General features: G+C 29.8%; 2 protein-coding genes across 5 annotated transcripts; one reads left to right on the top strand and one right to left on the bottom strand.

Annotated features, from left to right (window-relative positions):
• The first annotated feature begins 623 nt into the window (after window positions 1-623).
• Window positions 624-9,227, top strand: LOC122404321 (HBS1-like protein). 2 transcript variants are annotated; one of them, XM_043408255.1, is made up of 10 exons: window positions 624-827; window positions 930-995; window positions 1,917-2,210; window positions 2,279-2,320; window positions 4,148-4,222; window positions 5,655-6,207; window positions 6,290-6,519; window positions 6,587-6,782; window positions 6,859-7,064; window positions 8,597-9,227. In XM_043408255.1, the coding sequence occupies exons 1-10, from the start codon at window positions 785-787 to the stop codon at window positions 9,049-9,051; spliced, it is 2,160 nt and encodes a 719-aa protein (XP_043264190.1). In that variant the 5' UTR covers window positions 624-784; the 3' UTR covers window positions 9,052-9,227. The 2 variants fall into 2 exon arrangements, with proteins under 2 accessions (XP_043264190.1, XP_043264191.1); XM_043408256.1 differs by lacking the exon at window positions 4,148-4,222.
• Window positions 1,330-12,831, bottom strand: LOC122404322 (selenoprotein K). 3 transcript variants are annotated; one of them, XM_043408258.1, is made up of 5 exons: window positions 12,649-12,831; window positions 12,476-12,560; window positions 12,322-12,396; window positions 11,156-11,257; window positions 1,330-1,789 (listed from the first exon to the last, which is right to left on the bottom strand). In XM_043408258.1, the coding sequence occupies exons 1-4, from the start codon at window positions 12,665-12,667 to the stop codon at window positions 11,164-11,166; spliced, it is 273 nt and encodes a 90-aa protein (XP_043264193.1). In that variant the 5' UTR covers window positions 12,668-12,831; the 3' UTR covers window positions 1,330-1,789; window positions 11,156-11,163. The 3 variants fall into 3 exon arrangements, 2 of the variants coding, with proteins under 2 accessions (XP_043264193.1, XP_043264192.1); XR_006259705.1 differs by lacking the exon at window positions 1,330-1,789 and adding an exon at window positions 8,603-8,617 and having other exon boundaries at window positions 10,448-11,257; XM_043408257.1 differs by lacking the exon at window positions 1,330-1,789 and having other exon boundaries at window positions 9,251-11,257.
• Window positions 12,832-13,145: the final 314 nt, after the last annotated feature.

Genomic DNA, 13,145 nt, shown 5'->3' with positions numbered 1-13,145 from the left:
AGGAGAAAAGTATATTTGATCTTAATCCTACTTAAGATTTATATAAATCGCTTTAAAAATTTGTTACAAATGATGTATATGTATCGAAATAATTATAAAACTACAGACGTATAATCATCATTATATGGGAACTGATCACGCTTAAAATATAATGAGACCTTAAAACGAGAACATAAAACTTAAATGTTAAATTTCATTGAAATTCATTCAGCCGTTTAGACGCAATCATGTCAATAGCAAAGGAACAAAAAAAAATATCGTTTTTTTCAATAGTCACAATATGATCAGGGGGTCCCAAAACGTGTATTTCCGCTAAAAAAAAATTTCGAAATTTTTTTTCATTATGATACTTTATAAATTTCCTTATACCTTACATATAGGTCGGAAAGTAAAAATGCTGGGGCAGTCGAGACTTGGAATCGTATGCCGATTATCGCGAGGTCGTATTTCAGCTGTTTCTCTTTTACAAGAGCAAGAAGGAAAGGCTCACACTAGCGTTCTTTATCGATTTGCCGAAGTTGTGCGAAGTGCCGAGCTCACGTACACGTGGCTCGTGCGGTAGGGTATGCCTGCTATCCCCACCATTCCGTTAGACGCTAAGGAAGTTCGTCGTCACTGTTGTCGATTTCGATGCACTCAATTATGCCAGATCTGGCCACACTGTATGTACGTGTTGGAATTCAACTTTATATTTTTTGCGTGTAATATGGGACGTTGTAAATAATAAGAAAATACAAAAAGAAACCTATTTTTTTTCTTGCGAAATTCTGCATATATTTCAGAAATGTCCCGTCATCGAGACGTTCGATCTATGAATTATTCAGAAGGTACATACTACATGAGTATTTATATAAATTTAACTATTTAAAATGTCTGTAATTGTGTAACATCTGATTTTACCATTTTTTGTTATAATATACTGTTTTCAGAGTATGAAGGTTATGATGATGTCTATGGACATTCTGTGGAAGATGACTACTGTGTATCTCCTAGTGGTAGGTTTTATTTAATGTGCAATGTCCCAGAATTTGACAACCTGACTGTGTCAATATTTTGTATGAGTAAAGATAAAAAAAAAATATTTGGATATAGATGCATAAATACTTTACTAAATTGTAATAAAAATATGAAATGTGAAGAAGATTACACAGACCTATTTCTATTGTTGCTGGACACAGTATAAGAATAGAATGAAAAGAAATTTTTGTTACTAGTGCAAAATTGATTGAATTTTTGTTAAAAACTGAATTATTGACTATCTTGGGTAATTTTTTGTAAAGAAACTATTATACTTTTTGCAGTTAAAATTACAAAGTTTAATTGCACATATTTCCATGATATTTTACAATTTTTTAGAAGAAAAATGTTCAAAATTTATAACAATGCTCTCATACAGACTCGATTTAAAAAAAAAATACTCTAATGGTATCTGAGGTTGCACTCATTTTGTTTAGACATTTATTTAATTCAAATAATTAATGACATAAATCATACGTAAAATTATCCTTTATGTGACTGGTTAGAATGTAGGTAATTAGTAAGTTATAAATGGCTTATGTTGCATGGTAAACAAATAATTATTTCATTTTGAAAGAAAGCAGTCAATCTTAACAAAATAATGAGACATTTACAAATTTAATTCTATTAAAAATACAAAATAACTAATTAATTGGTGATGTTCAAAACTAATTTGCCTTGTGAAGACAAAAATCTCTGCTATGTACCCTTGTGTGGCTAATTGTAACATGCAAAATTTGATGGTAGTAAGCAGAAGTGTCAGGTCACCATTCTGTAATAAAATAAAACTTTTATCTTATTTTGACTTATGAAACATTTTTCCACTGGACTAAAAAATTTTAAGACAACCTACTTATGTACTACAACTTATGCAAGCAATATAACAATTTTATTTTTAGTGGAACAATTTTTATTTGATCGAAGTAAACAACAAAATATGGCATCTTTCATTACGGAGCCAGATATAGTGGAAGATAATGAGGATGTTGTAGAATCTACACCTAAAGAAGAAGAGACAATACTCACAGAATTAGAAAAAGCTAAACTTATATCATGTATGGAATCTATCAAGAACATTATAGGAGACACTGCACCTGACTTTGAGATAAAGAAGAGAATTATTCAATCAAATTTTAATGCAGAAGTAGCACTTGATTTACTTTTAAAAGAATCTTCTCCAAAAAATGTTACTGGTATATAAATTGTACAATTTTTATTATCTTCATAATTTAAATATTACATTATGTAATCATATTTTTAGAATCACCTGCAATCAGCAAGGATAATACAGAACATTATCCAGGTATATTATTCACTTGTATTATTCAAAAGTTTAAGATAAAACATAAAAATATGGAAGTATGTAGTAATAGGGTAAGTCAACTAAAATGTCAAGTTTTTCTTTTCTAAATTTTAAATTAAATGGTATACGAGGATTAATCATTTTGGGTGTAAAAGATATGAAGATTATGTATTCAAGGGATTAAGAGGATGCACCCCCATTTTTTTTTTAATGGCATAATATATTAATTTCATGTTATTTCAATAGCTGTTATCAATCCTAATAACATTTATTTGAAATATTTTTTTCTATTTTGTATAGTTAAGAATTATAGCGAAGAATAGTCTATATAAGAATTTTGTATTGTAATTAATTAATTACAATTATAATGATAATAATAATAGTGATATTTATTAATAAGAGAAAATACACGTTTACATTTAAATGTACAATACTTTGAGCATTTAATAAAATGATTTTCAATACAGAATACACTTCTGGTATTTTTCAATATTGATCACAAGCTACAGTATGTAAACTATTTTTCACTATAGTTTTTTAACTAGATAAAATGGAAAAAATATTTCAAGTAAATAATGTCGGGTTTTATAAGAGTTATTTAAATACAGTTTTGTTCCAAAATAAGCAACTCGCTCTCGGGACCGGTTAATTGCTTATTACGAATCAGGTATACTATTCAGGTTGACTTTGTTCTCGAATAGGATGAAAGAGAATACGCGGCGAAGAGAATATTAGCGGCAAACTATAAAGTGGTCGACCGAATAGCGGTATTATTTTTTGGAAAAGAATGGAATATGATATATTCTCTTATTCTGGCACAAAACTATATATATTCTATTCTTCTTCTAAACGATGTCACTGTTTATTCAATTGTAAAAATTTATGATTTCTGTAGTTCACGGACCTATCATTTGTTCTTGGATCTCCCACTCTGTGACCAACTTCAAATAAAGAAGAGAGAATAGCGACTGGCTTATTTCGAGTCAGAAAATAGTTGCTTATTACTGATTAAAACTATAATAAGAAATTAATATGCCATTCTATTTTTTATTTTTTTATGAGAGTTGCATCCCCTTAACCTTTTGAAGATGCAATCCTCATGTCATACATTCAAAATGATTAGCTCCTGTATTCCATTTAATTTTAAAAAAAGGGCACGCGATATCGGTAATAATTCAGAAGGAAAAAGCTTGTCACGTTTCAGATGACTCATCCTGTATATTTTATTTAATGACAAGTAATCATTTTTATAATATAATATTTTATATTTTAACCCTTAGACGACCACGCGATTTTTTTCGTAAAAAATGCAATAGAATCTAACAAATCCTAATAAAAAAAGTTATGTATTAAGAGTCTTTTTGGCAAATATTAATATTAATGTACATAATAGTTAGATGATTAATATCATATATATTTTATATTTTAAAAAATAATATTAAAAACACTTCAAAATAAAAAACAAAAACCATACATATCTACTTAGTTTATTCTCTGAAAATTCTTAACTTCACTTGTTTGAGTTGGCACTTAGTGTATTAGATACACAAAGCATCATGGAATCTTTAGCCAACTCCAGGTTTAAATATTATAATTGTATATACACTTAGAAACATGTAATCATGATATAGAATGAAAGAGTTTAAAGACGAGGATTGCTTAAAATGGCAATCTTCAATTCGATTAAGTCAATGAATATTAACAAAATAATAAAGCAAGGCCCCAAATAGTCTCTGCGCTGTCGTCTAAGAATTAATAATTGCTTATTTCTTGACCTATAATTTTTTCTATTTCATGTGCTGTCCATAAATCAATCGGTAAGGTAAGATGCTGCATCTATTAAATCTCAATCTAGTCCGTTTATTATACCTAAATTATCATTTAAGAAACAGAATAATATAAGCAAGACTTTGAATGCATTTGTAACAGAGAATTTAGAAAGTTTCAACAATTTTACTCTTACTAATCCTCCCGTTACAATTTTATCTTCAACTGAATTAATAAATAATCATACTAAATCAACATCATCAAAAATTTGGAATCATCAGGAATTTCAAACTAATTCCAATACATCACCATTCAAGTCTTTAGCAGATCTAACAGCGCACCATTTACAGCAATCCAGTAGCTTAATTAATACTAAAAATTCTAATGAAAGAACATTCACTTGGCCTAGTACAAATTTTGTGATACCAAAATTATCAATTAATAAGGATAGTTGTAATGATTTAAATAATATACAACTAAATATGTCTACTGTTCAAAAGAATATAAGTATAGTATCAGAGTTAGTAGATGATAAGAAGAAAGATTATTCTATGGATTCACTTGAAAAAAGTATATCTAACGTGCTTGCTTTTTCTGAAAATTATGCTAACAATAAAAATAACTTACGTAATTTAGAAACAAAAGAAGATTCATTACTGAATGTAAGTGGTACTCGAACTCCATCACCAGATGATTGGATGATTGATTTGAGTTCTGCTTTAAAAGAAGTTACACTATTAACTTCAGATAACTCTAATTATAATCAAAGTACAAAATCGAAAATACTAAAAAATATTGATATCATTCCTGATTCAAAGTTACATACTTTTAATCAAAATGTTGAAATTCCGTATGTTATTCTTCCTACAACATTAAATTTAAGTTCTTTGAAAAATATTAAGCTTCCATATGTGGAAAGAAATATATCTTTATTTGCCCGAACATTATGTAGAACATGGAAATCGAAAAAGCCAATTCTTAAATCTCAAGAAGAACGACATCAAGATATAAAACGATTTGATTTTTCAGTTCCATATAATCGTAATAAACAAAATCTCGTGTAATATGTAGATTAAATTAAGTAGAGTGTCCTCTACATAAAGAATTGTAATATTTAAATATAATTTTTATATATATAACTTTTAATTATACGTTTAACACAAGTCTATAAATACAAGAGAAAATTTGATTTATATTAGACATACAGTGCGTTCTCTACTTACAAGTCTAATTCGTTTCAGAACTTTATGCATAATTTCAACAGTGCGCAAGTTGTATTTTATAAATACAATGTACCTTTGGTATATGATTTTAATTGCAATATTTAATTAAAGTTCAATGATATATACGTATATTTTGATGAACAGCAAAATTAAAGAAACGAAAACTGTATTTAATATGTAAGAATTTACTATACATATAAGACGACGTTACATAATATTCAAAATTGAATATTTTGTTCATATAATTATATTTAATACTTACATTTAGTTATACTTTTCTCTTATATTTAGTATTAAATAAATTCATAATAATTTGCAAAAATTGTCAATACATTTTATGACAGGTAAAAAGTTGTTGTCCAAATCTACATTTCAAATTACACCTTCCAACGTGAAAATTATTCCTGCTGGAAAACGATCTGTAGTAAAGGGTTTCAATTTAAGTGGAATAGAGAATATTGATCAACTGAATTCTCGCGTTGAAAGTCCTCGTTCTCAAAGCCCATTTTCTGAGTATAACAGTCCAGAAATAAGGAGAAAAAAACATACTATATCAAAGGAAAAAAAAGTGATTTCTTCTAGTACAAACAGCCCACAATGTCAGTCACCCATATTAGAACATGTGATGCCTAATTTGGATTCTAAAGCAAAACTTAGTGAAGAAAAAATTGATGCTTTAAAAATATATAAAAGTAAAAGGGAAAATAGCAAAGAACAATTACATTTAGTGGTGGTTGGACATGTAGATGCAGGTAAAAGTACTTTACTGGGTCGACTTTTATGTGACTTAGGACAAGTTCCATCAAGATTGATTCACAAATATCAGCAAGAAAGTAAGAAGATAGGAAAACAGTCATTTGCATATGCATGGGTTCTTGATGAGACAGGAGAAGAACGGTGACTAGAACTTGTAATATAGTAAATTTAATTAATAAATCATTTTATACGTTTGAAGTTATTTCTTATATATTTTGCATAGAGAACGTGGGATAACAATGGATATTGGTCATTCAAAATTTGAAACAAAAACAAAGTCTATTACTATATTGGATGCACCTGGACATAAGGACTTTATACCCAACATGATTACTGGTGCTACTCAAGCAGATGTGGCTTTATTAGTAGTAGATGCTACAAGAGGAGAATTTGAAACTGGGTTTGACAGTGGAGGTCAAACTAGAGAACATGCATTGTTATTACGTTCATTAGGTATTGTAATTTATGGTACATAATATTTATTCTTCGCTCATTTATGTGATTAAAAATGATTTTTTAGGCATATCACAGTTGGCAGTGGTAGTAAATAAATTAGATACAGTGGAATGGTCAGAGGATAGGTTTAATGAAATAATTGACAAATTGAGTGTATTCTTGAAACAAGCTGGATTCAAAGATAATGTTACTTTTGTTCCTTGTAGCGGTCTATCTGGCGAAAATATAGTAACAAAATCTAAAGGATCTTTATCTAATTGGTATAATTGTCACTGTGAAAGTTTAATGTATTAAATAATTCTAATAAGTTACTTTATCAATTTCTTTTAATAACAGGTATATGGGACCTACATTAGTCAATGTCATTGATAATTTTAAGTGTCCTGATCGACCTATAAATAAACCATTCCGGTTTTCGATTAATGATATATTTAAAGGTTCTGGATCTGGATTCTGTGTTTTTGGGCATATAGAAACAGGGATGGTGTCTCTAGGTGATAAACTTTTAGTACTACCAAGAAATGAAATTGCAATACTTAAAGGTATGTTAATCTAATATGTACTCAAAGACTTTATTCTTTACAGAGTGGATTAAAAACTTTGTAGCCTAATGTAAAAGCAGTATTAGATGTACAATTATCTTTTGCGAGGTTAGGTAAACTGTCTGTTAGCGTCAATTCCTTTTTCAAGGGGTGACACGTGTCAGGGTCAATGCATTTGGGGCTTTGACCTGATTCTCAAGAGTATCGTAGGCGTCGATATCGGAACCATAAGTCTGTCATCAGACTTGGACCCGACGTATGTTTTGTTTATGGGTTTGCGATAGAGAGCCCGATCGCTGCTCATCAAAGGTGTCGTGTGCGTGGCCGATGACCCAAAGTCATGGTGCTGTACGGCACGTGGAAAACGATAAGGGTTTCTTAGAAGGATCTAGTCATATAGTGGGAAAGGCTTTGCCTTTTGGTAAAAAGACTGTGATGAACCCCACGGCACTTACCCCAGAACCTTGGTGACACGCGAATCGCTTAGAGATTTTTCGAACATGTCAGTCTTTTCAAAATTTTTCGTTAATATTATAATTATCGATTTCTCTGGAATTTTTTAAAAATGTTTCAAGAATGTATCAAATTAAAGGCCATGCAATAATATACAAATTTTTATAAAAAAGTTGCAAATACCAAGGCAAATTCAAAAAGCTGTGGCAAACATTAAAGGAGTATCTTATGCTTCATTTATAATGATTAAAAGGTAAACAGTTGAATTTAAATGTGAGAGAGACAACATTGAAAATGACCTATGCAGTGGAAAACTTACTGTGACTATCATTATTCAAAAAACCATTGATTTCATTTACAATGCGGTCATGGCAGATTTACAAATCGGGGTTCAAAATGTTTTATTTAAAGTTAGAAAAGTCCAAAATTTATGTAAGATTTTAAACAGTTGGTCAATAATATATTTGTTTTCTTAATCACTATGAAAAAATTTGATTCTACCAGAGAAATGAGAATTCACCACTATTAGCTTGTGTTAAAGTAGCAATTGAAACATTGAAAACTGAAATTATCCCTAAAAGAAGTAATGATCATACCACTGCGGACAAAGCTTCTGTTTTTTGTAACTCGAAGATGCCACTGATAATAGATATTCTTCTTAAAGGTCAAAACATAACAGAACAATACTATGCTAACTCGTTTAGTAGATTCAACAAGTCAATCTGTGTGACGATTATTATAGCTCCAGGAATCTTCTATTTATTTCTGAAGCTTAAAAATCATCTGAGAAGTGGATAATGATTTTTGTAAGCAATCAACGAGCAACGTAAAGACATCGATTTCGATTAAAGAAGTTGTAGTGGTGGTAATAAAGTATTTTGTAGAGTAGGATAAGAAGTTTTAAACCAGGATCATGGTATTAAAATATCGATGGACCAAGTGTAAAGATTTGAAAGGGGAATTATATTGAAAAATAATAAACTCTTAACACACTCCTTTTGTGTTAGGCCACTAAGTTTTCCATTATTACTTGTAATTTGTTAGAATATTTACGTAAGAATTATAAAATCGTATTTCAGGTTTACAAGTGGATGAAGTATCTATAACAAACGCATTTGCTGGGGATCGTGTTGCTTTAACATTGTCAGGAATCGACCAACAAAATGTTGGAATTGGAGACATTATTTGCAACCCACAATACCCAGTTCCTGTAACTACGTGTTTCCAAGCACATGTAGTCATTTTTGCAGTTAAAATGCCAATCGTAAAAGGTCTTCCAGTAATAATGCATCAGCAATCTTTAGTACAACCTGCTGTGATTTCAAAATTAATTGTTCAGCTTCACAGAACGACTGGTGAAATAGTAAAAAAGAAACCACGCTGTTTACCAAAAAATTCGAGTGCTATTATCGAGATTGTAACACAAAATCCAGTCTGTATGGAATTGTACAAATATATCAAACAATTAGGACGAGTTATGTTACGCGTAGAAGGAATAACCGTTGCTGCTGGACTTATTACAAAGATTAAGTAACAGTGTAATAATTATTATTTTACTTATTTAGAGTCGTAACTATAGATAAAAATTTTACTATTCATGTAGAACTGTGCATATATTACAGCTATTATATCTACAAATTGATAAAACTATAAAGAAATTAATAAAAGTTTCATATGGAGTTAAACCAACATGTATGTACATATATATAAGTTTATTTGCTACAAAACGTTCACTTTTTTCTTAATGTATAATGTGTAATATATTTTTAATGACTTTTAATGTAAAATTAAATTAATACGTTTAATAAAATTATGATTTACTTATTTATTGTAATGATTTTATTCGATGTAATCATGTAAAAACATTACATAACAATACAGAATAATTATAATATACATATAAAAATATAATTAACCCTCGGACATCGGATGCTCTAGCAACGACGAGGTTCGAGGTTCGAATGCCAAGTCACTTTGATCCATAGTGAAAGTTTAAATATATTTGTACATTTTAAGGGAACGTTTCTAACTAATTTTTTTATTATTTTGATAGCATTATTTTCTTACTTTGTAACATTTTATCGAACAGTAATAACAATATATATATAATATGCATATTACATACGATCTTTATTATGCTTCCGCACCTGCATACACGTAATATTGCTTTTCACTGTATGGGTTTTAACAAATTATTCTTTTGACATATTTTACATATTGTATTATACTTGCTATCACACAATTATAAATTATATAAATTTGTTATTGTGTACTTGTTTCAATTTATTTGTCTGCCTTTAATTCAATCTAGTGTTTTTAAAATTATCTTTCTTTTTGACTGTAATGAATTGTTCGTTTTCTCAACTGTAAAAATTTTCAATAAATCTTCTGCTGGAATTATGTCAATAACAAAGTAATCAGTAATTTTATGATTAGATCCTTTTTAAAAAATACTCGTCTGTTTCAGCATACGGTATCCATGAATTTTCTCTACAATAATTTCAGTTTTTTCAAGATCTACTTCAAAAGTATACCAATAATACACTGGCGTGCAAAATTTAGGGAATACTACATTTTCATCGAAAAATTGCTGATATTTAAAGTGTGATAATTTCATAACAAAATATCATACATTATTCTGAAGTCGTTTTAAAGCTTGGAGCCTCTATTTTTAGAATTCTTCAGCAGTTTTCTCCAGAGTCATTTTTGCGTTACGTGGGAGGGTGTTTTTTTTTCAAAAATTGTTCAATTTCAAATGACTAAACAGACATCGAAAAATTTTTTTAAGCGCTACAATCATTAGGAATTTGAAGATTAAAGCCTCCCATTTATAACGACCCCTCAGGAGTTAATGTACGATTTCTTTTCGCTTTGAATGAGAAATGTGCCACCGGCATTAGAATAACCCAAAGTACACGTGCATCAATTACCCGATTTTGAACGTTTAGCCACTATTAAATCACACACACCACATGCACATGAGGTACAAGTCCGTCCGTGCAACCTCCACGTGGTGAACCTTGAGTTATTTTAATACCGGCGGCACATTTCTCATTCGAAGTACAATAACACGGTGAAAAAAATCGTACATTAACTTTTGAGTGGTCGTTATAAAGGGGAGGCTTCAGTCCTCAAATCCGTGATGATTGTAGTGTTTAAAAAAAATTTTCAATGTTTGTAGTCGTTTGTAATCGAACAATTTTTGAAAAAAAAAAAAAAAAAAACCCCCTCGCTTCTCCATCTCCCTACATAACGCAGAAATGACCCTGGAGAAAACTGCTGAAGGATTCTGAAAATAGAAGCTCCAAGTTTTAAAACGACTTCAGAATGATTGTTGTATAATGTTTTGTTACGAAATTATCATACTTTAAATGTCAGCAATTTTTCGATGAAAATTTAGTGTTCCGTATGTTTATATCGTATTTGTTCTCTAAACATTTTTTCTTCTCCTCATATTATATCCAATACTAGATACATTGGTCTATCACAATAACGTTACTTCGTTATTTCTTGTTATAACGATAAAGTAACAGTCGACTGTTGACAAATAACCAATGGACGGTGTTAAAATGACCCAATATTTAACGTGAGAGGGTTAATAAATGTGAATATCTTGATGTAGATTAGTTGTATTTTATATTTTATGTTAACCAGCACAGCTCCTACATCCACCAAATGGAATGTCTACAGTATTTCCTATGTTAGGTCTTCCTAATCTACGTGTTGGTGGACGTGGTGGCCTATATGTAAATATGAATTATTAATACATTTTTATTCAAAGTGTACAATTTTTTATTTCTAATGGCACAAAAAACTGTTTAAGATATAATCTAAATTCTTTTGAATGTGAAACACAATACGATACAAATTTCATTTCCAAGGCTCACTTTTTTAAATTTTCATTGCTACAGATATTTTTTATAGTAAAATTTTTTTTTTAGCATTTTGTAGCAAATACTAAAATAAACTCCATCACAGCTGAATTCTGATTTTGAATGATTTTACTATAACACAATGTCAGAATAATATGTAATTCTGTTTTAATAAATGCCCAAAATGGTGTCCCTCGATAAAGCTGGATTGTTTGAAACAATATATTTAAAATTGTGATTCATGTAATATGAAGTAGTGTTCTAAGAAAAATAGTAATTAACAATTAAAAAAATAAAATGAAATAAACAAACACAGATAGAATACATTTGAGAATTAATTATGGATTTTAAAAATAAAACAATCACAAAAGAATTTTGGTGTTTTATACATATATTGTGAGATCAAGTGTTATTTGGCTAAACATTTTTAAGAAGCATTGGTGTAAAACAACAGAATATGGATTACGATGCTTTCTCAAATTATTTCTGACATAATGACATTGTAATAGTTCCTATTATTCAATCTGTTTTGGTTTCTGGAGTGGTATGTTACTACTTGTATATAACTGTTTAACTTTTACTATGGAAAAAAATCTAAAAACTTAATCGCTTTAAATTTTCAAATATAGCACAATACATTTTAACCGTTTGAATGCTAAGCAGTGTAGTCAGAATAACACTAACTTGAAACAAGATTTATCACATGTAAACAAAAAACAGCACAATCGTGCTCCATGCTACTTTTAAACACGGAATGAGTCAAGTGCTATCACACCGCTTGACAATTTTCAATTGGGAAATTATTACAAAAATTATTACAAAAAAATATTGATAACCTTAGAAACAAAATATTGATTAATATTTCTTCATTAAAACTAATCAAATTATATTTTACAGTTTTTTGTGTCATGAAATATTAATAAACACATTACTTGAACCCAGGTCTGTAATCTCTTGCATAATCACTTCCATATTTGTTCATGTCGGGATTGATCATGGTCATAAAACTGTATTAAATAAATTTATTTGATGAAACTCACATAAAAAAGAAATAAATGTAAGAATTAACATACATTTGCTACTTACAACATAATAATCATGTAAATTATTCCAATGAAAATATTGTATAGTCTTTTCAAACTCCACGGTGCACTCTCCAAAACATTTCCATCTAAAAGAGTTTTAAAAGAAATTATATATAATGAATAGTACAATAATCTTTCGGAACACACTATTACAAATATACTATGGTTGAGTACCATTCGATATATAAACCATGGTTCACAAATTTCTCACAAAAAAACTATTTTAATGAAATTTTTGACTAAACAATCAAAACATTTAGTATAATTACGCTTAAATAAATAATGTTTTATTATGTAAATGTTTATACACTTTTTTTATAGCTTAACCAGGCATACGTTACATGTGTACCACGGCCAGAGATGCCAGAACAGAGATGCCAGAAAAGCACCGCCGGGTGCACACGCACACATGCCAGATACGCGTACGTGAGCTCGTGGAGTTTCGGAAAGTCGACAAAGGCAAACTGACGCATGCCCTCTTTCTCGATTCTCCGAAGCTGTCCGAAGTAATTTCGGATCGCCTCGTGGGAGTCGAGAAAGAAAGGCTCACATTTGCCTTCTCGCTCTAAACAACTGAAATCCGACCTCCCGTCAACGGCATACGATTTGGATTCTCGAGCCGAGATTCTCGACTGCCCAGGCATTTTTACTTTCCGACCTATGTAGGCGCA

The sequence above is a fragment of the Colletes gigas genome, unplaced genomic scaffold, assembly GCF_013123115.1.
Source record: "Colletes gigas isolate AHSC1104 unplaced genomic scaffold, ASM1312311v1 Colletes_gigas_Sc00180, whole genome shotgun sequence".
Taxonomy (NCBI): domain Eukaryota; kingdom Metazoa; phylum Arthropoda; class Insecta; order Hymenoptera; family Colletidae; genus Colletes; species Colletes gigas.
The sequence above is the reverse complement of the archived record's forward strand: the minus strand, read 5'-3'. Positions and strand labels throughout refer to the sequence as shown.

What these genes read in the sequence shown, in the direction of transcription:
- LOC122404321 (XM_043408255.1), top strand. Translation starts at nt 785, where the DNA reads ATGTCCCGTCATCGAGACGTTCGATCTATGAATTATTCAGAAG. An exon ending in ATTGTTATTACGTTCATTAG is followed by an intron (nt 6,520 to 6,586) that starts GTATTGTAATTT and finishes ATGATTTTTTAG; the next exon opens with GCATATCACAGTTGGCAGTG. An exon ending in TGAAATTGCAATACTTAAAG is followed by an intron (nt 7,065 to 8,596) that starts GTATGTTAATCT and finishes ATCGTATTTCAG; the next exon opens with GTTTACAAGTGGATGAAGTA.
- LOC122404322 (XM_043408258.1), bottom strand. An exon ending in ATTTACATGATTATTATGTT is followed by an intron (nt 12,397 to 12,475) that starts GTAAGTAGCAAA and finishes TATTTAATACAG; the next exon opens with TTTTATGACCATGATCAATC. An exon ending in GATTACAGACCTGGGTTCAA is followed by an intron (nt 11,258 to 12,321) that starts GTAATGTGTTTA and finishes ATTTACATATAG; the next exon opens with GCCACCACGTCCACCAACAC.